At 40.3% G+C, this 22742-nt stretch overlaps 3 protein-coding genes across 4 annotated transcripts in view; all 3 read left to right on the top strand.

Moving 5' to 3' along the window:
• LOC103471299 (uncharacterized) overlaps positions 1-4627 on the top strand; it is a 6170-nt gene extending 1543 nt beyond the window's left edge. The window contains exons 3-11 of one of the 2 annotated variants that reach the window (XM_008420199.2): positions 453-467; positions 558-688; positions 1113-1248; positions 1479-1763; positions 1921-2259; positions 2346-2527; positions 3370-3471; positions 3561-3659; positions 3731-4627. In XM_008420199.2, the coding sequence (XP_008418421.1) occupies positions 453-467; positions 558-688; positions 1113-1248; positions 1479-1763; positions 1921-2259; positions 2346-2527; positions 3370-3471; positions 3561-3659; positions 3731-3952 (1511 nt within the window). In that variant the 3' untranslated portion in view covers positions 3953-4627. The remainder of the gene's footprint in view (positions 1-452; positions 468-557; positions 689-1112; positions 1249-1478; positions 1764-1920; positions 2260-2345; positions 2528-3369; positions 3472-3560; positions 3660-3730) is intronic. The other variant, XM_008420200.2, reaches the window with a different exon arrangement.
• Positions 4628-5466: 839 nt separating this feature from the next.
• prpf19 (pre-mRNA processing factor 19) lies at positions 5467-11077 on the top strand. Its single transcript, XM_008420201.2, has 16 exons — positions 5467-5657; positions 5841-5990; positions 6129-6205; positions 6495-6636; positions 6779-6852; positions 6964-7029; positions 7112-7153; positions 7262-7336; positions 7432-7507; positions 7623-7732; positions 7836-7991; positions 8069-8138; positions 8214-8387; positions 8979-9061; positions 10168-10273; positions 10363-11077. The coding sequence occupies exons 1-16, from the start codon at positions 5639-5641 to the stop codon at positions 10458-10460; spliced, it is 1518 nt and encodes a 505-aa protein (XP_008418423.1). The 5' UTR covers positions 5467-5638; the 3' UTR covers positions 10461-11077.
• Positions 11078-12672: 1595 nt separating this feature from the next.
• tcirg1b (T cell immune regulator 1, ATPase H+ transporting V0 subunit a3b) lies at positions 12673-21643 on the top strand. The gene is made up of 21 exons (XM_008420202.2): positions 12673-12866; positions 13787-13905; positions 14189-14267; positions 15184-15332; positions 15478-15573; positions 15688-15749; positions 16268-16394; positions 16493-16575; positions 16687-16780; positions 16952-17164; positions 17264-17414; positions 17526-17665; positions 18201-18358; positions 18431-18521; positions 18613-18731; positions 18873-19086; positions 20038-20151; positions 20241-20327; positions 20418-20538; positions 20668-20839; positions 20975-21643. The coding sequence occupies exons 2-21, from the start codon at positions 13789-13791 to the stop codon at positions 21066-21068; spliced, it is 2481 nt and encodes an 826-aa protein (XP_008418424.1). The 5' UTR covers positions 12673-12866; positions 13787-13788; the 3' UTR covers positions 21069-21643.
• Positions 21644-22742: the final 1099 nt, after the last annotated feature.

Genomic DNA, 22742 nt, shown 5'->3' with positions numbered 1-22742 from the left:
ATAGATAGATAGATAGATAGATAGATAGATAGATAGATAGATAGATAGATAGATAGATAGATAGATAGATAGATAGATAGATAGATAGATAGATATGAAATTTCCATATGAAATAGACTTTTTTTCAGAATAGTCATATAAAACAAAGGAAATGGCAACTTATTGTTCTACACATGGAGTCATTTTTATTATTTTTGCAAGTTTAGTCCAAAAGCTATAAGTTGCAACTTAACATAGTTAAACTGTAAATTTATTTAACCTAATCTAAAACATGATTTTGGTCTTTTCCAAAACCAGATCTTAGAAAATAAAGACTTGATTGTCTAAGAACTGCTTCTGGCCTCACGGCCAAATTATGCCTATAAATAGCATCCCTAATCTAAGTGTTTTGTATGACGTCTTCACTTTGTGCTTGATAAGATAACTAATAGTGTTAATAATACTCCTTACAGGTTGGGATTTATTAGGTAAGTGAGTATTTTTGTTGCTGAAAATTTTCACCTACTGAATGCATTCTCATTATTATGCTTTTTTTTTTTTTTTTTGCTCTTTAACAGGTGAAAGGGAGAAAGTTCAGACTGTGTGTGTTGGGAAGGAGTTTCGACTGCCGGTGGACTCCACATCCAGAATTGTGACGTTTACACCGGACTCTGAGGGGCCGAGACAAGTCCTGCTTGAAAAAACCACAGTGAGTGGAAAGTGTGTCACTGCTTTTCCCCTGTGCTTAAGATACAAACAGGTTAAAGTACAGCCAAAAAGTAGAGCGCTTTTTCCCCATATCAGAGCTGTGCTCTACTCATACTTGTTGCTATATTCTGCCGGTCTATCCTTGCATGGTTAACAATCCTCTGCAGTTCTTGTCCTTATTACAGAGATTTTGTCATTTCTAAACAAACAGAGGGACTCTCTTCCCTAACAGTAAAGCCAGTTAACAAATTAAGTGTAATGAACTCTTCAATTTACCCAACAATCAAAGTTAATATGGTCCATTATTTATATTAATTATTTAAATATTAAATATTCAGATGACGTACATCTTGTTTATTTACTTTTGATTCTGGGAGATGTAGAGGAGCAGAGTGGACTGTTTTTTTTTCTCTCTTTGTCTTCAGGTGAAGGATCCACGTTTTGAGTGGACCAGAGACAAGACGTTAGTCCTGAAAGAAGTGACTCTCAGAGATCAGGGACTTTATGCCAATAAACTGTCTGTTGGCTTCACCTACGAGACCGTTCATCTGATTGTTTCAGGTGCGACAACTCTTAGCCCCGGGCTAAATGAATCCATATATATTTCATCTGGCACAAGACTCATTAATTATCAGTCACTAGTTCTTTGGATTGATATATTAAAAATGTTGGATTGATTTGGTGTGATATACTTATCAGATCTACTTGTGTAACCTTTATTTCAGTCAAATAGATGCATTAAGCTACAGTTCTCAAGTTAAGCTGACTTGCTTTCTACCTTCCATCTTCAGAATGCATTAAGCCGTACCGCAGGAACTATGGGGAGACCTTTGAGCACGGCATCCCTGAAAATGGCTCTGTGTTGGAGTTCTCCCCTCGGGGTGCGCCGCCTGAGGCCAGGCCCATCGTGTTGTGGAACCGCACAAACCCTGAAACGTCGAACGCGGGACGGGGACGACTGCTGCGTGGGGGCAAGGCCTGGGTGGCAGAGAGAGTGACGCAAGCAGATCAAGGCAACTACACCATAAAAGACGACGACGGGAACGTGCTGTCTCGCAGCACCCTCTCCGTTCGCGGTGAGAGGAAACAAAACATGACTTGTTTTTGTTGGGGTTTTTTTTTTTCGTGTGTGGTAATAATCATGTTTTGTCTTTCTTCTTCCATCCTAACCCTAATATTCTCCCGTCTGTTCATTTGTCATCCATCCTCCTTTTACTCTGCATACCTTTTCAGGGTACTCCTTCAACATTACACGTTTCACCAAGGAGTCTCTAAACCTACCCTTGTTTCTCCCTGTCCATCATGCCCATCTCATTTTTACCCCAAGTCGAATTCCAGATGAAGCCTCTCTGGGTCCCTTCGACCCCAAACCTCCTCGCGGCCCCATCCAGCTGCTTCGTGAGGGCCAGATAATGGACCACGACCTGCGTTACAGAGGTATCATCTCTCTCATCCGGAACGGATCAGTACACGATGTCGTTATCATGAGACTTACGCCAAGGGACGACGGGCTGTATGAAATCAGAGATGGGGACGGAAACATTGTGTCCTCCACCTACTTGCATATCATCGGTGAGCTGCGTTGTGTGTTTCCCCCCCGTTTATATATTTGAGCTTAAGCTTTTCTCCTAATTTTCCTGCTTCTGTGATGCTTCCAGAAAAAAGGGCCACCTGGCGAGCCCTCTTCAAGTCCATCAGTGTCCCTTCTGGCATGTTTGTGTCTCTGGCTGGTTTCATCTTGTTCATGAAACGCTACCCAAACTGCAGCGTCTCACAGATCATTACTGGCATCAGGACAAACCGCACGCCTCCAGCTAATCCGCCAAGAGTTAACATCCAGGTAGGAGATTCACTAAAATCTGCTTATTATCACTGTGACCACACTGGCACACCATCCCCACATCGTTATGGAACATACATGTTCTCGATTTATGGTGTAAGGATATATTTAGTGATGTACTTTTCAAATAGCGTATGGTTTATTTAGCTTTTCAGATAATCTCAAATGTTGGTACTACTTATGTTGTCATGCCGACATTTTGCACTGATCCTTGACATTCTCTCACCAACCTATTTTAGCATTTAGCTTGAGGAATTGTTTACTGCTTTGAACCTCTCCACAGCATTATCAGTGACTCGTTTGCTGTGTTCTTTTTCCCTCATAAATTTGAGGCCTTCACAGAACAGTCGGATTTATGCTGAGATTAAATTGTACACAGGAAGGCAGCATTTAATAGTTAAAAATTGTAGCTGTATTGTAATTGTACTGGATTTTATTTACAGGTATCAGAGTAAAGCGGGTTGAATTCAAACGCAATGCCACACATTTTCAATTTCTATCCGTCATTTTTTCCTTCTGTTTTTCCTTCCTTCCATCTTTATTTTCTTTCTTTCCTTCATTTGCTCTCTCACTCACTTCTCAAGTATGTACTGCTTGCTTATCAGTGAGACTTAAATGTCATATTAATCCTAGAGAGAATCAAAAATGCTGTTTTCAAATTTGCTCTTGCTATAAAGCTGTAAAACACCCAACACAGCTAATTCAAAAGTGGAATGAACTGTTGCTACAGAGTGAAATTAGATCTAAACTTAAACTGATGCACAAAAGAGAAGAGGAGCAGTTCTTTTGTCTGGTCAATTTAAATGTCACGAGTTCATGCTTGTCTGTGTTTCTTATTGCAGGAGTACAGTCAGCCCCTCCAACAACCCCCATCCTACTATAGTCACTGCGAACAGCCTCCAACACCAAGAAAATGGACCCCTAGGGCCAGTCCGGTTCATGCTGTAAAAAAATTATATTATTGAAACAATTTAATCTGAATGAGTATTCAGATTAAACATTTAATTTGAACATCAAATGTTTGTACTTACAGGGTTATACTCCTGTTGGGTCAGGGAGTCCGAGTGCAGACAACCAGGAGGTACAAAGACAAGCGCCTGGAAGCTCACCCCATTGTAATTTGACCACTGAGGTAAAGATGAGCGTTAGTTGTGTCTTCTACATGATATTATTTTTTAAAAACGTGTCTTCATCCTTCACCAGTTGGATAAATCCAACGAGGAAGACGAGAAGATTTCCTTCTCTATGCCTGGGGGCTCAGACTGCCTCCACTCATCTGAGGACTGCGTCCAGTTCCAGATCAAGAAAGACAGAGACGAGCAAAGAAGGAGCAGATCAAAAGATTTCTTTTCCACGCTGCCGCTGGACGAGGACAGCTCAGAATCCTGCAGCGTTTACACCTCGAAGAAATTGGACTTTTTATAAAACGGGGACAAAGACCAGGAGTTAAAGATGCAAAGTACAGATGAAATTCCATTCATTGATTCTAAGAAGACATCATGGCACTATTTGCACAGTTTTAAATCTTTGGTTTGTACTGATTTCTGACCCATGAGGGAAGTGTTGAGTTTCCTGTCTCACTTTGCACTGGTAAATGGTGCTCTTAAAATATCCTACTGTTATCTACCTCTAAACCCTCAGGACAGATATGATCTGCACTGTATTTCCTGAGTGTTTGTGTTCTGTCATCTCCAGGGCTATAATATCAAAAGTGTGACTCTAAAGTTGCAAAAGAGAATTCAGATCACTTCACATCAACATAGTATGAACTGAAGTGCTTGCCCATCATGCTGACTCTTTCCCTATTGTTGCTACGGTAATCATCATTATAGATATCCTGTATGTCCTGCAGTTTATGTATGTTTGCAGGTATAGTGGTTTTACCTTTGAGAAAACTAGTATAGACACATGGCATGTATCTCCAAATATTGTAACAGCAAAGCAAGCAGTTAATCTTTGAACCTTGTATACTGGAAAAATAACTAAGTCTTTAAGTGATCCTTTATCTAATAACAAAGTCTTATCTCTAAAATAAAATGTATCTTTAACAAACATATCTAAAGATATTCAGTTATTTTTGTGCATGTGTATTTCAATAAATTCTTTAATGGAAATGTAAATGTATTGCTATGATTTATTTTACTAGGAATCTTTGATGGAAAGTGATATATTTTTGGTGTTTATTTCTGCACATTATGATGACTGTGGTCGACAACTAATGAAAATACAAAGTAAGGTGGCCTACTCAGTCCTGGGAAGCACTTTTGACTTATCTGTTAAACTACTCCTTAAACCATAATGTCCAGAAGCAGCAGAAGGCCAATGAAAAAATGCCCTGAACTGTTGCTCAGTCTTTCAAAGTTTGAAGCCCAGACTGAAGTAAATTTTGCGCTTAATTTTTAAAATTAAGAAAAAAAATGAAGATGCAGAGACCCATGTTGCTTTTGGTCCAAATTTTTATGTACTTTATTCCCACTGAAATTGGATTTTGATATTTTGAATACTTATTTTTGTTACCATGCTATCAGAAATCATATTTCATTTGTTTCTAAATGGTAAATGGACTGAACTTATCTAGCGCTTTTCCAGTCATTTTGACCACTCAAAAACAGAGAACTTTATTCTCTGCACATAGATTGATGAGTGCATATACTGTTTACACATCTGTGTGAAGCAATCCTTTTTATTGCCTAGTTTTCTGAGAAACTGAGTTTGTGGATTTCTACAATCATCAAGGCTAGCTAAAATATTTATGCTAAATATATATAATATGAATCTAATACAGTAAAATATTTCACACTTTAACTGAGTTAAATATATTCCGTTTATATTTTGGTTTATGTGGATTCACCCTTAATAAAGTGTCGTAACAATTACATTTATCTGACAGTAGAGGGCAGTGCAGAAGCAGAGGTTTGAGTTTTGACGTATGAGGAAAACAGCGTAGAAGACTTGACATCAGTTCCTTTTATAGCGGCAATGAAAGGACAGCGTGCCACTTACGATTTTAGCAAAACATAAGTTAGGCATACATTACCGAATTAAAGCTATCAGGTTCGCAGCAAGCATATTTCACTATTAGGAGGAGAGTATCAGTGCTGTGTTGAGAAGATGTCTCTGGTTTGTGCAAGTAAGTCAAACTGTATCAGTTCGTGAGACGGATTCAGTATGTTAGCTTATGCTAATAGCTAATGTGGCTAACGTTAGCCGCCATGCAGACCGCCTTCTACCTCAGAGAGTTTTCTCAGACGCGTTTTATGCCTTATTATTGCTGTAGTTTGAGTCATAATAAGTAAATACACTTTTCCCCCAGTTTGCAACGAGGTACCGGAGCACCCGTGCATCTCCCCGGTGTCCAATCATGTGTTCGAGCGAAGGCTAATCGAGAAGTACATCGCTGAGAATGGGACGGACCCGATGAACGGACAGCCGCTGTCCGAGGAGCAGCTGGTGGACATCAAAGGTAAAAGTCTTCTGTTTACAAATCCAAATCAAACAAATCCTTCATAACTAATGATGATTGAATGACATTAAATGTCTAAAATTGTTTATAATCAAATATATAAAGTGAAAACTGATTTTTTGTGTGTGTTTGTTTCAGTGACCCATCCAATCAGACCAAAGGCTCCATCAGCTACAAGCATCCCTGCCATTCTCAAGTCACTTCAGGATGAGTGGGTGAGTGCTGCAGCCAGAAAATCTACTTGTACTTACTTATGTTTCAGATACTGCTTTTCATCACCAGTAATTATTTTGCATCTGTAAAGTTTTAAATGGAGCCTTTGGAGGTGGAGAGCCAGGAAAGACGAGTAATTTAATACATAACCTTTGTCAACAGTACATGTTACTTGAGTTATTTCTGAAAGTCATGTTAGCAGTTCCTGCTCATGAGCAGCTTATACTAACTAGCACTTTCAGAACCAAAGTAAAAACTGACTCGATCTCCTGCCTTGTGTTGTGTTGTTAGGATGCTGTGATGCTGCATAGCTTCACTCTGCGGCAGCAGCTGCAGACGACTCGTCAGGAACTCTCACACGCCCTGTATCAGCACGACGCAGCCTGCAGAGTCATCGCTCGACTCAACAAGGAGGTCACTGCTGCAAGAGAAGGTCTGCTTATAGATGGCAGCAGGGATTTTTGTTTTAAACCAGCTTTGTATTTTGTGACAATATGTGTTTGGTAAATATGATAAATTTCTTGTTTTGCTTTATGAAGGTTCTCTTAGAAACTATTTCCTTTTTTAATTTACAGCTCTTGCCACGCTTAAACCACAAGCTGGACTGGTGGCTCCTCAGGCTGTGCCGGCCTCCCAGCCAGCTGCTGCTGTGAGTAGCTTGGAGTTTACTAGTAAAGGGTCTTAATAATAGCCCCTCATCTTCATGATTTTTATTTATTTATTTTTTACAATGAGGTTGAATTATTCCTTCCGTTTTTAGGGCGGTGGTGGAGAGCCCATGGAGATCAGCGAACAGGTGGGAATGACCCCAGAGATCATCCAGAAGGTAAGATCTTTCTCACTTCAGTTCACAGTTCATTACAGTTTTAAAATTTTCTGATGTGTTTTAATCGTGTTTTCATCTGCAGCTTCAAGACAAAGCTACTATTCTCACCACAGAGAGAAAGAAGGTATTTTTGCTTCTTATGTAGCATTTTCTTCTCCAGTGGAGGTGCAGTCAGCGCTCCATGTTGTGTAAGCTCTATACTTTATCTTTCTATTGCCTTCTATTTCACTAGAGAGGAAAAACTGTCCCAGAAGAGCTGGTCAGAGCTGAAGACCTCAGCAAGTACCGCCAAGTGGCCTCGCATGCTGTAAGTGTGGATTTGGTCTGGTCATGAAGCTCGGTGTCCACTCTGGATTATTTTGTGTCTTTGATGGCCACAATCTCCTTCTGGTTTTACTTCAGGGCCTTCACAGCGCCAGCGTTCCTGGTATCCTGTCCCTGGATGTGTGTCCCTCGGACACCAACAAAGTGCTCACTGGTACGCTGAAAGCATCTGTCGTCGTTTTGCTTGCTTTATTATTTAACCAGAAATTTTGTTACACATTTCTAATTCCCCGAATACTCTGACGTAAACCTTGTTGTTTTGTTTCCAGGTGGCGCTGATAAGAACGTGGTTGTGTTCGACAAGAACGAAGAGCAGATTGTGGCGACTCTGAAAGGTCATGCCAAAAAGGTCACCTCGGTCATTTACCATCCATCCCAGGTGACTTTCTTCTTTATGAGTTTATAACTTTTAATTTAAAAGGATAGTTGGATCTTTAGAGATGCCTGATGAGAATTTCATTCAAACTTGTTTTCCTCTCCAGTCTGTGGTCTTCTCCGCCTCTCCTGACGCCACCATCCGTGTGTGGTCCGTTACCGGCGGCAACTGCATTCAGGTGGTGCGAGCCCACGAAGCCGGAGTCACTGGACTGTCTCTGCACGCTACAGGAGACTACCTGCTCAGCTCCTCTGAGGATCAGGTGAGTTTTGCTGCATGAACAGACCTCCAAGTTGTACTGCTTCGCTATATTGACCTGGTTGTGTTTTTACGTTTCAGTACTGGGCCTTTTCTGACATCCAAACTGGTCGAGTCCTCACCAAAGTTACTGATGAGAGTGCTGGCTGTGGTAAGTGTCTCTGTGGATGGTTTTATGTGTGAAGTCTCCAGGTGGGCACTGATTGTTCTGCACTTGGTTCCACAGCTCTCACCTGTGCCCAGTTCCACCCTGATGGTCTCATTTTTGGCACCGGTACGGCCGACTCCCAGATCAAGATTTGGGATCTGAAGGAGCGCACCAACGTGGCCAACTTCCCCGGCCACTCCGGACCCGTGACCTCCATCGCATTCTCTGAGAACGGATACTATCTGGCCACAGGTTCCACTTTGCACTTGATTGATCTTATTCTTTTTTTTGTGTGTGTGTTTTGACTACATTAGAACTGAAAAGTTTCAGGCACATTTCTAGATATTAGGAAACATACTCAACACAACACAATGCCCTGGATGCAGCATCTTGAGTCTTAATAGCTTCATAGCTATTAAGCTAAATAGCTGCTATGCAACTGTCATGCAGACATTCAACTCTACATGTCTTCAATGTCATGCAGACAATTGAAGGCTGTCTGCATGACATTTGATATTTAGTTTAAAAAGATTAAATGTAAAGATCAAAATATAATAAACAATCTAGCTGTAAGTGTATCTGCTTTTGATCAAGCTTATTTAAAGTAACACAACTATGCCATGTCCACCCTATCAAGTATTTTGCTAAAATCTTGCAGAGTGTGTACTTTGTGACTCATTTTAATGTAAAGATTACCTATATCTGTTTTAGGAAAAAAAAAACACAAGTTACACAGTGAATGTTTACTCCCATACATTGTAACACAGTACCTATTTATCTTTGAATACTCTTGAGTTTTTCCACTTTTTATTTGAAAAAGATTTCTCTTATTTTTCTTTCCAGGTGCCCAGGATAGCTCTGTGAAACTGTGGGATCTGAGGAAACTGAAGAACTTTAAGACTATATCTCTGGACAACAACTACGAGGTAAAAATGGCTAATATTTCTCTTTTCTTAAACATGTCAGTGTTGAGAAATTGCTGTGTTTGAAGAGAAGTATTTCTAGACTTTGTCTGGAGAATTATTAATTTCTCGCCCACAAAGTATGATATTTTGGTTGCTTACGAAAAGCACTCATCCTTCATAATTGTGACTTGGAAGAAAAATCGTGTGGGTTTTCTAAATTAGAAAGGAAGTATTTAAGTTGAGTGTTACCAGTTTTCACTAATAACCTTGAAACTAACCTAATTACAAACATTTGTAATAAGTTGGAGCTGAATATGTTTTAGTCCCACTAAAACACATCTGCTTTGTGAAAACATTAGCAAGGCTGTTGGTTTGCAACAAGTCACCAGCTCTGTATAAATCAATTCCCCACATGGTGGTGTAGAGAGGCCTGTAAGAGGCTTGGAACTGGAGCACAGGTTCTCTTGGCATCCTGAACACACAGTCAGTGCTGCAGTGGAAACCCCTTTTTCCAATATAATGTGACCAAATGAGGAGAAACTCGAGGGGTGCGAGCACTTTTACAAGACGCCGTCACAGAAAGAGAGATGGTTTAAACCTGATTCTAGGCAAGTCGAGAGAGCAGAACATATTAAAATCAAAAGGAATCGTAATTAAACATTATCTGTGTTTTTCTCATGATTGTTTATTAATTGATGCATTTATTGCTAGAGGTGATGCATTGTGAAGGTTTTTTCTTGTTTAGTTTACTTATTTCGGTGAAAAACGTGAAATATTTCAACACTTCATAAGTACACGGCGTACAACATGGGACTGTCGGTGAAATCTCTAAATTGGGCACTGGGGCGTTTTAAAGTTTCTTTGGCAGAAGCATTTTAATCAGTTAAGAGGCTGAGTGAACCGCTTCCAGTTCTGAAGTGATCCAGCTGTTTTCCACTACTTCACGTTTTTATTTTAAGCTCCACACACTCTGCCTTTAGCTCAGTGTTTACCATAAAGATGCTAGGAAAACCTCCGTCCTCTCCGCCAGCTGCCGGTAACCAAGTGAAAACGCATTTCGGCGCTGCAGCACCCGACTGGTTGTAGTTTTCTTTTTTGAAACTGATTAGTTTTTGTTTCTCTTTCAGGTGAAGTCTCTGGTGTTTGATCAGAGCGGTACCTACCTGGCCGTAGGCGGGTCTGACATCCGTGTCTACATCTGCAAGCAGTGGTCTGAGGTGCTCAACTTCACAGGTGAGGAGACCAAATGCTAATCATCAGCTGTTTGTGACAGTAAATCTCTATATTCAAATGGTCATTATTTTTTCCTGTTTGCCTTTCAGACCATACTGGCTTGGTGACTGGAGTTTCCTTCGGAGAAAATGCCAAGTTCCTGACATCTGCAGGAATGGACAGAAGTCTCCGATTTTACAGTTTGTAGAAAGAAAAGAAATTCGGGATGAACAGGGGAGGACAGTTGAGAGACGTGTAACTGAGTAACATTTCCAAGCACAGTCATTTAAAAAAAAAAAAAAAGAAAAAAAAAAGTCAACGTTGACTATACTTCTGATGTTGTGTTTGTCTTCATATCCAGGAAAGCAAGCACATAGAAATACAGCAGTATGAGCATAACATAACTTGTTTGTTGGTTTTGAGAACAGTAGCGATCAGGAAATTTCTGTCCTGTTTGCCAGCTGGTTTTATTGGTTTTTTATTATTTTTGTTTTTAGGGAGGTTTTAATTTGCTTGTGAAACAGTTCAGTGTGCTCTTTCAACAACTATATCTGGTGATGATCAGCTTTGCTTTTTAATGTAGACCAGCTTCATTGCTGTATCTGTAGGGAAAGATCAAATTAAATCTGTAGTGATCCTACAGTAAAATACCGGCAGACGTAGAAGATTTATTTGTTTTTAGCCTTCCCCCTTGTTTGAATTGTCATTAATTTTTTGTTCCATTTTTTACTTCTTTTTTTTTCAGTTGTATATTTGCCATTACCTACTGTTGAACCTGATACACCTCTGCCTTTGATGATAAAATAAAATATCTTTTTCAAGTTATGTTGTCTACATTTTAATTTAATGTACTTAGATCAATGACTTTATTACTTTTAAGTGTACATTTTCAAATTGGGGCAAGTTGATTTGGATAGTTTTTTTTTTTCCTCGTTAAATCGTTTAAAAATAAATTTTTGAAATTATTCTTATATTTTTGTCTTGCTGATCTGAAACAAATTGTGACAGACAAAATAAATCTATAAAAGGGGAGAAACTTTGTTCACACCTTTCAAGTTTATATGTACACCACTGTTTAAAGTGCTTTACAAGAAAAACAGATTTGCATCCATCCATCCATCCATTTTCTTTCACCCTTGTCCCTCAGTGGGGTTGGGAGGGTTGCTGGTGCCTATCTCCAGCTCCAAAGAACTTAAATGAATGTTTAAAAATAAAAGAAAAAAAACCCTGTTGAATTTAAGCAGCAATATTTGCTTTTTTCAGGGGGTGCGGTTGGTGCGGTTGGTAGAACTGTTGCCTTGCAGCAAGAAGGTTCTGGGTTCGATTCCCGGACCCGGTCTTTCTGCATGGAGTTGTCATGTTCTCCCTTTGCATGCATGGGTTTTCTCCGGGTACTCTGGTTTCCTCCCAGTCTAAAAACATGACTGTCAGGTGCCCCTAGGTGTGAATGTGTGTGTGCATGATTGTTTGTCCTCTGTGTTGCCCTGCGACAGACTGGCGACCTGTCCAGGGTGTAATCTGCCTCTCGCCCGGAACGCTAGCTGGACATAGGCACCAGCACCTCTCCCCACCCCACTAAGGGACAAGGGTGTAAAGAAGATGGATGTTTGCTTTTTTACTAATATTTTCAGTCTTGATTTTTGCAAGGAGCTAGAAGGTTTTGCACATATCAGACTTAAGTTATTTCCAGAGGAAGGAAGATGGCTTCCCGTTGTTTCATTCTGGTCCTGAGATCACTGAGAGATTAGGTTTGATGACCTGAGGTGTCTACATAGTATCAATCTGTTATTAATTGCGAACCAAGCCCCCAAAAGTGTAATAAGAATTGTTTTTGCAGTGATAAATATCTACACATTCTATGTGGTGTTAAAAATAAGTATAGATGAGATTAAAGGAAAAATAAAAAGCTCATTACATGAAAAATAAAAGTGACCAGGAATTTGATGAATATGTCTTTTTGGTTAATTAAATGAGAGGAGTTACTTTTATGTTGCTAAAATTGTGTTTTTTATTGTCTGGAATAAACTCAATTATTAAATAATTGACTAAGTCAAACGATTTTGAAGGACATGCGAAAAGGGCTATCATCTTCCCTTCTGAGGTGACCCATATATTTAAAAATATTCCATTAATCGAGCTTTTGAAAATAACATGTTTTAAGCAGTTAGAGCCCGTATCCCTGTATTAAAAATGTTATTGGTCTAAAATTATCTGATCTTGTGTTTTCAGTACCTGTAAGTGGAAAAACATGTCAGTGTGAAATTAATTTAAATAATCTTTTTCCCTTAAATGAACTTTTCAATAATATTCAACATAAAAGTACAGGATAAAGTATGGTGTTGGCGCCATTACGACAGGACAGGTTATATATATCACTGCGGCAGAAAACGTCGCCCCCTAATGGTGAAACTAGGGAAGATCAGGAAAGTCCTGGATCACGTGAGTCCTGGGGTAACGTGACTCTCATGAACGGGAAATGGGAGCCAAGAGAACATAACTCGCCTCGGAACCTAGAAACACGTCTCCACCTTGTCCAGGTTTGTCCATCGGTACCGTCCAGGACAGCAGCAGAGAGTGTCCACAGGAGACACAGAGGGGTCCAGGCGAAAGACAGGTGAGACAGCTCTGATTTAGCTTTGTTTACTGCTAACCGGGAGCTACTTTTCTCACCTTAACTGGTGTTATTATCACATTTAAAATCAATGTACTGTAGATTTTTATTCCCATTTTTCTCAGTACGTTAATAATGCGGTAAGTTGATTAATTTGAAGCTTTTGTGTCATTGCTTTGTTCCTCTGGAACTGAGCTGTGGTGAAAACGAAACTCGCAGCTGTTATTTGTGAAAGAAAATGTGGGGAAAAAAAGAAAAAAGAAACTATCGACAAAGTATTTATTCCCAGAAAAAGTTTCTTTTAAGATTAATTTAATTTTTTGTGTCTTGTCATGCACCTTTAATAAATTTATTGACTATCACACAGAGTTGTTTGTTAAATCAATTTCTGTCAGATGATTTCTGTTACCGACCTTAGTCGAGCAGGACAAACCAGACCTTTCAAAACTCAATAAAAATATAATTAAAGTGACCAAATATCTGTTGGTAAAAAAAAATATACATTTTCCTCAAACATCTCAATCCAGTTGAGATAGAATAATATACTTTATATATCCATCAGGTACATGATTGTTTTTTTTATATATATAATTTTTGAAGAATAAACCAATAGAGGAATTACACACATCGTATTGTTGACACACATTTGCAAAAATGGAAATTCCACCTGATGATCGCCACAGCAGGACCTGCTGCTTCCTGTTTTTTAAGCGTCCACCCATAAAATGCTGCATTGTCAGTTGATCTTTTAGTGCACCAGCCAAAGCCAGATCCTCTTTTTGGACTTTCCTTTTGACAACTCTATGCCTTTCTGTCCTTTGCTTAATAAGAAGTATTCATATTTTTTGCCCAAACAACAGTATTTAGTTTTGTGTTGTGACTTGAAAGTGGAAGTATTATTGGTTTTCTCTCTCTGCTTGCAGTTATGGGGTCCCTGTTTCGAAGTGAGGAGGTTTGCCTGGTGCAGCTCTTCCTCCAGTCCGGCTCGGCTTATAACTGTGTGAGCGAACTGGGAGAGCTGGGATTGGTGGAGTTTAGAGATGTAAGTCAAATACAGTCATCATTTTTACTTTTGCATCAACATGATATAGGATCTGAGGTTTTTTTTTTAATTTGCAAGTTGCTTATTTATTTATTTTTTAACTTTATTATCATTATATCAAAACAATTTACTAATATTATCATTGTTGAAAGAATTGCCTTCCTTTCAATTACTCTCAGTTGAATGGTTTGTTAGACACATTGACATCTTCTTTCCTTCTTTTTTAATAAGGTGAACACAAATAACCCCTCTTGCCACCCTCCTCTTTTCTGTATCTTTCTAGTTGAATCCAAATGTGAATGCCTTCCAGAGGAAGTTCGTCAGCGAGGTCAGGCGATGTGAAGAGCTCGAGAAGACTTTTTGTAAGAACCGACTCATTCACTCAGACAGGCACACTGTGGTAGCGATGCGTCAGAAGTCTTAAAATAGATTCATATATTACAACGGGAACATAATCTCACTGAAAAATAGCCTGAAGACAGTCACTGAGTGAGGGGGGGGGGGAATGCCATGTTAGAAAATAAGTAATTATTTTTGAAACCCTGGTTACTATTAAATAATTGCAACTCAAGCATATTAAAAAGTTGAGTTATTCATTTGTGACTTTCTGTAGTGAAATGTATATTGTAATTCTTCTCTCAACCACTCAAGAGACACAATAGGTAAGACACAATAACCTGCCTGTTATTGTGTATAGGTCAGTAGTTACTGACCTATAACTACCGAGAAAGTAGCTACTTGACCTATAGATACACATGCAAACAGTCAGAGTAATGATCAATACTTTTAAAACAACTGGAATGTGAGGTTGTTGGATGAGGACCTAAGTCTATCTTGCCACCACTCACAGTGAACAGGAAGTAAAAATCTGCTGGGACTTTAACTGGAAATGTGTTCTTTGGTCAGATTAAAGTTGAGCTTTGCTTTTCTGTAACAAAATGTCAGGATCTGGTTCTCTTCCAAAGGCTCAGGCATGTGCAAGCAGTCATGAAATCTTTGAAGTATGCTGACTTTTTAAATAAAACCACGTTGGACCCCGAGTTGTGAATTACAAAAAGCTGATCACAGGTTCCTTCAGCAGGATATTGATCCCCCATCAGTTGGATATTGGGCCATGCTAAGGCAGAAATAGTTCACCTACCGCAAGATTAACTTTTCTCAGTGGCTCTCTCAGCCCTCGGATGTGAATCCTGAAGAGACGTAGTGTGACTCTTATGTTTCGGGAGTTGTATATTTTAATCTATTCCTGTCATTTTATGTTTTGACATTGTCCCTCAGCCTTTCTGGAGCAGGAGATCAATCGCTCCCTGAAACCGCCCTTGCAGCGCCCCTTGCCCCCTCCGAGCCCGGTGCCTTCGGCCCCTCAACCGCGTGAACTCATCACCATAGAGGAGGAAAGTGAGAGACTGGCGAGAGAGCTCAAAGAGGTAAAAGGAAAAAAATAAACAAAAACCGCAAAAAACCCCCCCAAAAAAACATGACTGCGAGTTGGTGCTGACGAGCTTCTGTTGTGTCTTTAGCGGCGTTGTGATGTAACGTTTGATGGTGCGTGTCCCGTTTGTTTGCCTCCAGGTGTCCAGGAACAGAGACAGCCTCCGGGCTCAGCTCACGCAGCTCTGCCAGTACAAAGGAGTCCTGACCCAAACGCACTCGCTCACAGCCACGCAGGTCTTTACACACGTGATAACCAGACATTGCTATTAGAGTTTCTTCAAAATGACGGAGAAAAAGTAAAAAATAAAAAATAAAAATAAATAAGTAATTTCCACCTTCCGTTGACAGGCACCACCACCTGTATTGGAAAGCCACGGCCTGTTTGATCACCGCCAAGATGTCCGCCTTAGGTAGATCTCTGCTTTTTCTTCTTGGTTGTCTTCTTCTTTCAGCGATGCACAGATCAATCAGCCAGACATCGAGTTCGGCCAATTTTTCCATTTATTTTATCCGATCTTTGATCTGCAAGTCAACACCTGAAAAATCGTAAGTTTTTTTTTTTCCTACTTCGTAAATGCAATAAAACTAAGAACTCTGTTAATTTTCAGGCAGTAAATCAATCATTCAACAGTATGTGCTTTGGGTTTGAGTTAAATAAAAATCAGAAATGGATTATAGAAACATTTGATATATGACGGGGATAGTTTTGTAGTTTCGTCATATAACGTTGCATTGAAAGCTGTCAAAGAACACAGGATATTTTCTTCTGTTTTATGTGTTCTCTCTCTTTTTTTTTTAAATGAATCAGCAAGCTTAAAGAAATTTGGATACTAACATCAACCAAGAAAACCTTGACTGGTTCCTCTTTAGTTTTTTCCTCAAAGATGTAGAAGTTAAAAATAAAATCCCATCTTCCTCTCTGCCTCAGCTTTGTTGCAGGAGTGGTCCATCCTTGGAAGGTGCCCTCGTTTGAACGGTTGCTATGGCGGGCGTGTCGCGGTTACATTATCGTGGATTTTAGAGAAATGGCTGACCGACTTGAGCACCCAGACACGGTAAGAGCTCGGAGACGGGATCTCTTACTTTAGTTTCATTTAGATGTAACATGTTTCTGTTTTCTCACTCGGCCTGTTTTCTGCCTCTCGGTCTCCAGGGGGAAATGGTGCAGTGGACCGTTTTCCTGATCTCGTTTTGGGGAGATCAGATCGGACAGAAAGTGAAGAAGATTTGCGATTGGTGGGGAAACCTGTGCATCTATCAGATTGTTTATTTACTTTCCAGTTAAAGTATTCTCTCATTTCTGATCAGGCTGATTTGTTTTTCTTTGGGGTGTTTTTCATCGTGCAGCTTCCACACGCAGACATTTGCATACCCAGAGAGTACAGCCGAGAGAGAAGAAATTCTGCAGGGCCTTCAGGGTCGGATTGAAGACATCAAATCAGTGAGTGTCTTTTATTTGTTGCGGCCTCAATACCAGCATTTCCTCTTTTTGGAAACCACGAAAAGTACCAAATGTGTTTAGACTGTGCGGTAATGTTCCTTTTTTTTAATTTCTTCTCTGGGCAGTATGTTGCTAAACTCCCTGCTTTCACTCCCCTGTCGCGTTTTTCAGGTGTTGTCTCAGACCGAAGCCTTTCTGCAGCAACTGCTGCAGCGAGCCGTGGCTCTCCTGCCTCAGTGGAAGGTCCGGGTCCAGAAGTGCAAGGCCATCCAGCTGGTGCTGAACCTCTGCAGCCCCTCCGTGACGGACAAGTGCCTGATCGCCGAGGCCTGGTGTCCCACTGCCAAGCTGCCGGAGCTGCAGAACGCCCTCAGAGAAGGAGGGGTGAGATGGATAGGGCAGCAAATCAGAGACGTGCAATGCTGCCGGTGGTTAGACTTAGTAGAAAAATAACCGATGCTCTGCCTCTTCTTCCATCTTCAGAGGAAGAGTGGCAGCGGCGTGGACTCCTTCTACAACCGCCTGCCCTGCTCCACCCCTCCTCCCACTCTGTTCCCCCTCAACTCCTTCACAGCCGGTTTCCAGAACATCGTTGACGCTTACGGAGTGGCCAGTTACCGGGAGGTCAATCCAGGTTTGTCTCTGTCATTTTATCCATCGGATGATTCCGTTAAAGCAGAGATTAATCAAAAGCACCCGATTTCTTCAACCGTTTTCTTTTTTTCCCCTCCCCGTGCGTCTGCAGCGGTGTACACCATAATCACATTCCCTTTCCTGTTTGCTGTGATGTTTGGGGATGTGGGTCATGGATTGCTCATGTGTTTGGCCGCCCTCTGGATGGTCCTTGAGGAGAAAGACCCCAAACTCAAAAACAACAACAATGAGGTACACTTCATTCTTTAGATTCGCTCTCCTTCGTTTCTGGTAAAACACATGCATTTAGAGCACAATTCAACTTTTACTTCAGCGGTTACGTTTTTTGATTGATCTTCGTAGAGTCATAGTTGGAAAACAAGATATGAATGCATATTAACTAGGTCTGTTTCTGCTTTAATAGGTTCTTGAACAGTTTTAGATTTTATCTAAAAATCATATTAAATGATTTAGTTGTTTTTCTTTTCATGGAAACTAGAAAAATAAATTAAAAATCACTGCTAAGCTATAGTTATTGAATTCAATAACAAAGAAACGCTATTTTTCTGAGTTCATCTCTAGTTAGAGCTTATATATCCCGTTTGTGTTTTATTCATATTTCCTATCCATCCACTTTCTTTACACCCTAATGAATTGGAAATTGGCCAAATGACGCATAAATCCAATCAAACATTGCTCTTCCGAAAGTGGTTTTAATTAGTTTAAGACATTTGGAGTGGGGCATTCCAAGGTTTTGGCTGTAAGCGAAGCGCGTTTCTGTTTCCAGATCTGGAGGATGATGTTTGGAGGACGATATCTGATTCTGCTGATGGGCCTCTTCTCCATCTACACGGGAGCCATTTACAACGAGTGTTTCAGCCGAGGCATGAAAACCTTTAACTCGGGGTGGCACGTCGGCCCGATGTTTGACAAGAACATCTGGAAGTGAGGACAAGTCATTAAATTTCTCAACAATGTTTTTCTTTGTTTCGTCACTAACCCACCACGTTTCTTCAGCCCGTCGACGCTGCGCGGGAACCAGTTCTTGTCCATGGATCCCAACGTGACCGGGGTTTTCACCAGCCCGTATCCCTTCGGGATCGACCCGGTACAGCCGGCAGATTCTTTAATCATTTCTTTTTAATGAAATACCGAATTGAAGCCAACCTTTTTTTGCCTTTTTTTGTGATTGTTGTCAGGTCTGGGGCCTGGCCAATAACAAGCTCACCTTCCTAAACTCGTACAAGATGAAGATGTCAGTCATCGTCGGCATCATTCACATGACGTTTGGAGTCTGCTTGTCATTCTTCAACTACTGGTTAGTGATCTGGTTTATTTCTCTGTTCTAAAAAAAAAAAAAAAAAAAAAAAAAAAACCTTTCCTCCTCTCACATCCGTCTGGCCCGGTTTCTGTTTCCTGCGGATTTAATTTTCACTTTCGTCTTGGTGTTTCTTTTCAGGCACTTTGGCAAGATCAGCAGCATCTTCTTTGTGCTGATCCCAGAGCTGTTCTTCATGCTGTGCCTGTTCGGGTACCTCGTCTTCATGGTGGTCTTTAAATGGGTCGTCTACACGCCCGCTGATTCCAGAATCGCTCCCAGCATACTGATCCACTTCATCGACATGTTCCTGTTCACAGACAACCCAGAGAACCCCCAGCTGTACACGGGTCAGGTGTGTGCCCCAACACAACAGCCACATGCAGTATGTAATGGAGGCCATTGCCATTATGGACATGCGCTCATTTTTTTTCCAGCACTCTGGAAGATGCTGGATTTATTTGTTTTCCTGTTCTGCTTGGGATCTTTAAAGTGACAATATTACATATGTTGTTGTTTTTTTTTTAATATACATGTGGAGTTTTGATATTTACTCTGCTTTCCAAAAACTATTTGCATCACTTTACAACCACAAACTACAACGCATTGAGGCTATATGTGATAGAATAACACAAAAAGATGCATCATTTTGAAAGTGAAGCAAAATAACAAATGTTTTTCAACATTTTTTTACCATTAAATTCTATTCATATCCCGCTGCCTGGAGTCGATATGTTGTAGAACCAGTAGGAATGACGTAGCCAGACGGATGTATGTGGCATCGTGCATCCATGCTGTGTCTTCGCCACGCTTGAGCATTTAATTGTATTTTTCCGTAGAATGTCATGGATGTTTATCGTCTTTCTGCTTTGTGCATTTCTTTGTTTTGTTCAATTACTTAAAATCCCAAAAGAGTCGTTGCAGTTGGAGGTTGTAATGCGATGAAATTATTTTAAAATTTTGATTATTTTGCTGAAAATATACAAAATTGTTTGTTTCGATGCACAGAGTAACCATAATGTACTTCATGCTTGTTTCACTTGTGTGCTTGAGGTTTAGTTTTTTTTTTTTTTTTTTTTTTGTAAACGTGATGCTGTTAATCAGAGATCAGATTCCAAGTTTATTGCAAGCACATGAATCCAATTATATACTCATCCGTAACAGCAAACAGTACTGCAGTTGTTTATTAGAGAGAACGTGTTTACTACTTTTCCAAGGTCTTTGTATAAACTAACATGAGCAGACTTCTTGCATTGGCTGCTGTGTTGTTGCTGTTATTGAACATGGTTTTGTTCTCCATGTGCAGCTTATAGTTCAGAAGGTCTTGGTGGTGCTGGCCCTGTGTTCAGTCCCTGTCCTCCTGCTGGGGAAACCCCTGTGTGAATATGTCGCGTTCAAATCCAAGCGGCGGCGACACATCGTAAGTCTTGAGGGTTCAGCGAGCTTTATCTATATTTTTTAGACTGTGAAGTGCATCGTTTGCTAGATTTGGACTCTTTGTGATGTCAGGACGAGGAAAGACAGCCGTTGGTGGCCGACGACGGCTCGGTCAACACTCGGCAGGGGGAGGTGGAGGGCGGACCGGCTGACGAGGAGGTAACTGTGATTGAATTTCTCAAGCAAGATTTAATTTTCTTTGCTGCACCCATGCTTCTAATTTGACGATCTGAACCGCGTCTCCTGCAGGAGTTCGATGCTGCGGACGTGTTCATGCATCAGGCCATCCACACCATCGAGTACTGCTTGGGCTGCATCTCCAACACGGCCTCCTACCTGCGGCTCTGGGCCCTCAGCTTGGCTCACGCACGTTAGTCCTAAAACACACACACACACATAACTTCCTCTTTTGGAGTCAAACCTGCCCGGTCTGGTATTCATCTGTTTTTCCAACCAGTCGTGGCTCTGTGACTGTGAGTCACCGGTGTTGTCTCCACAGAGCTGTCAGAGGTGCTGTGGGTCATGGTCATGCGTCTGGCGCTGAGGTGGGAGGGCTACGTCGGGTCGGCTCTGCTTTTTGTGATTTTTGCCGCCTTCGCCGTGTTGACCGTCTCCATCCTCCTGGTCATGGAGGGGCTCTCGGCTTTCCTGCACGCGCTCCGTCTGCACTGGTAAGGATGTGAGGAAGGAAGAGGAAAAATGTTTCACTGAATTTATTTTTCACAGATCGTTCTGGTGATGATTTGGCAGTGAAATCGGAGCCACGTGTTTCGTTCTTTTTAATCCTTACATCGTCTCTTTTGCAGGGTGGAGTTTCAGAATAAGTTTTACAGCGGGACAGGCTACAAACTCAGTCCATTCTCTTTCAACTCTCTGATCCATGCTTCAGCTGCTGTATGATGGGCCAAAAAGTACAAATCAGTTCAATTAACTGAAGTATAAGTGAATCTTACTGTTATTCTTTTGCCTGTATGCCATGAAATGGTTAAATTAATTTGCACAATAATCATGATGAATAATGCTGACTGTTATTTTTACATCAATAGAAAAAAAAAATGTGTCCACTTGATTATGACGTTACTGTACAAAAATACACTTTCGGATCCCCTTCATAATATTTTAAACAGTGTTACACGATGCTCTCTAATTGAATTAATCGCAAACATGAATTATGAAAAGGGAAAGCGCATCTGCAGAAGAGTCTGTTTTGCTGTTTAAGGGAATCTGACACTGATGACTTGATGAATGTTTCAGTCGGAATGATATGCATAAGCCAAAGACTCCTTCCCTCATGATCATGTCCCAACATGTTTAGTGCCTTATTGGAGCTGTTTATGTAGGCGTTATGTTTAGATCACCGCTGCTGTTGTCACGCCACTACAAAACCTTTCAGTTGGCATTTTGTCTTTTTTTTTTTTTTGCCATTTAACTGTATACATTTAAATAAATTGAAAATTAAATGGTTTGTTTTCTGATTACTTCTATGGGAAGTGGTTTTTTTTTTTTTTTCTTTTTTCAACCTGTGGACTTGCTGTTGATTCACACTTTCTGTTGCAAAATGTTGGTTTTATCAAGTGATCAAAAATGGGCAGTACGCAAGTAACCATTAAAACTAATAAGTCGGCATTGAAAATCATATTGCTCCTAAAAAAAAATGCACTGTAAACATTTAAAGATATTTCTTAAAGCTTTCATTGAAGTTGACAAAGTTAGAGGTTAAATCTTGGCAAATTATTAGCGGTTATCCATGTTGCATTTCCTGTTATTTCTTAAACACTTTAAATTTAACTTTTTTTTTTACTCATGTATATAAACGTATTCACACTCTGTGAACTTTTCTAAAATTTATATTTATTGGGATTTTATGTAATAGTCCATCACAAAGTAGCACATAACTGTAAGTTAGAAAAAAATCTACATTTAAAAATTATTTTACAAGTACAGATCCTAAAAAAATAAAAGAAGCAAAGCTTGGTATGCATTTGTATTCAACACCATTCGGACTAATACGTCTTAGTAAAATGCAAATAGGTGCCTTCAGATTTTGTTGTCATTCAAGCTGCAAATCTTTTGCGGTATCCTACTACCAGCATTGCACAAATGGATAAAATTTTCGCCCATGTCCTTGACAAAGTACACTTAATCAGATTGAATTGAGAGTATCTACAAGCAGCTATTTTCAGCTCTTCTCACATATTCTCAGCTGGAATTTGGTCTAGGCTTTGAATCTGCAATTAAACATAAAACCATTACTTGATCTAAAACTCTTGATTGTAGCTCTGGAATTATGGTTATGGTCATTGTCTGCAACAGGGGTCCTCAAATCCAGGCCTCAAGGGATAGTGACCAGCGACTTGTTTCTCTCTGCCTCCCCATCTTCATATCAACACAAACCAAACTCCCCGTGAATGATTAAGAGGAATTTCCAAACCATGATGCCCCCACCACCATGTTTCAGGATAGGGATGGTGTTCAGGGTGACGGCATCTTGCATCCAAATATATACATTTGGTGTTAATCTAACCAAAATGGCTTCCTTATTGTCTGAAGATAAATTTTAAGAAAGGGTACATG

The sequence above is a fragment of the Poecilia reticulata genome, linkage group LG10, assembly GCF_000633615.1.
Source record: "Poecilia reticulata strain Guanapo linkage group LG10, Guppy_female_1.0+MT, whole genome shotgun sequence".
Classification (NCBI taxonomy): domain Eukaryota; kingdom Metazoa; phylum Chordata; class Actinopteri; order Cyprinodontiformes; family Poeciliidae; genus Poecilia; species Poecilia reticulata.
This window is presented reverse-complemented; position numbering and strand designations above follow the sequence as displayed.

What these genes read in the sequence shown, in the direction of transcription:
- prpf19 (XM_008420201.2), top strand. An exon ending in TCATTTACCATCCATCCCAG is followed by an intron (nt 7,733 to 7,835) that starts GTGACTTTCTTC and finishes TTTCCTCTCCAG; the next exon opens with TCTGTGGTCTTCTCCGCCTC. An exon ending in TGATGAGAGTGCTGGCTGTG is followed by an intron (nt 8,139 to 8,213) that starts GTAAGTGTCTCT and finishes TTGGTTCCACAG; the next exon opens with CTCTCACCTGTGCCCAGTTC.
- tcirg1b (XM_008420202.2), top strand. Translation starts at nt 13,789, where the DNA reads ATGGGGTCCCTGTTTCGAAGTGAGGAGGTTTGCCTGGTGCAGCTCTTC. An exon ending in AGAGCTCGAGAAGACTTTTT is followed by an intron (nt 14,268 to 15,183) that starts GTAAGAACCGAC and finishes ATTGTCCCTCAG; the next exon opens with CCTTTCTGGAGCAGGAGATC. An exon ending in TGGCGAGAGAGCTCAAAGAG is followed by an intron (nt 15,333 to 15,477) that starts GTAAAAGGAAAA and finishes GTTTGCCTCCAG; the next exon opens with GTGTCCAGGAACAGAGACAG.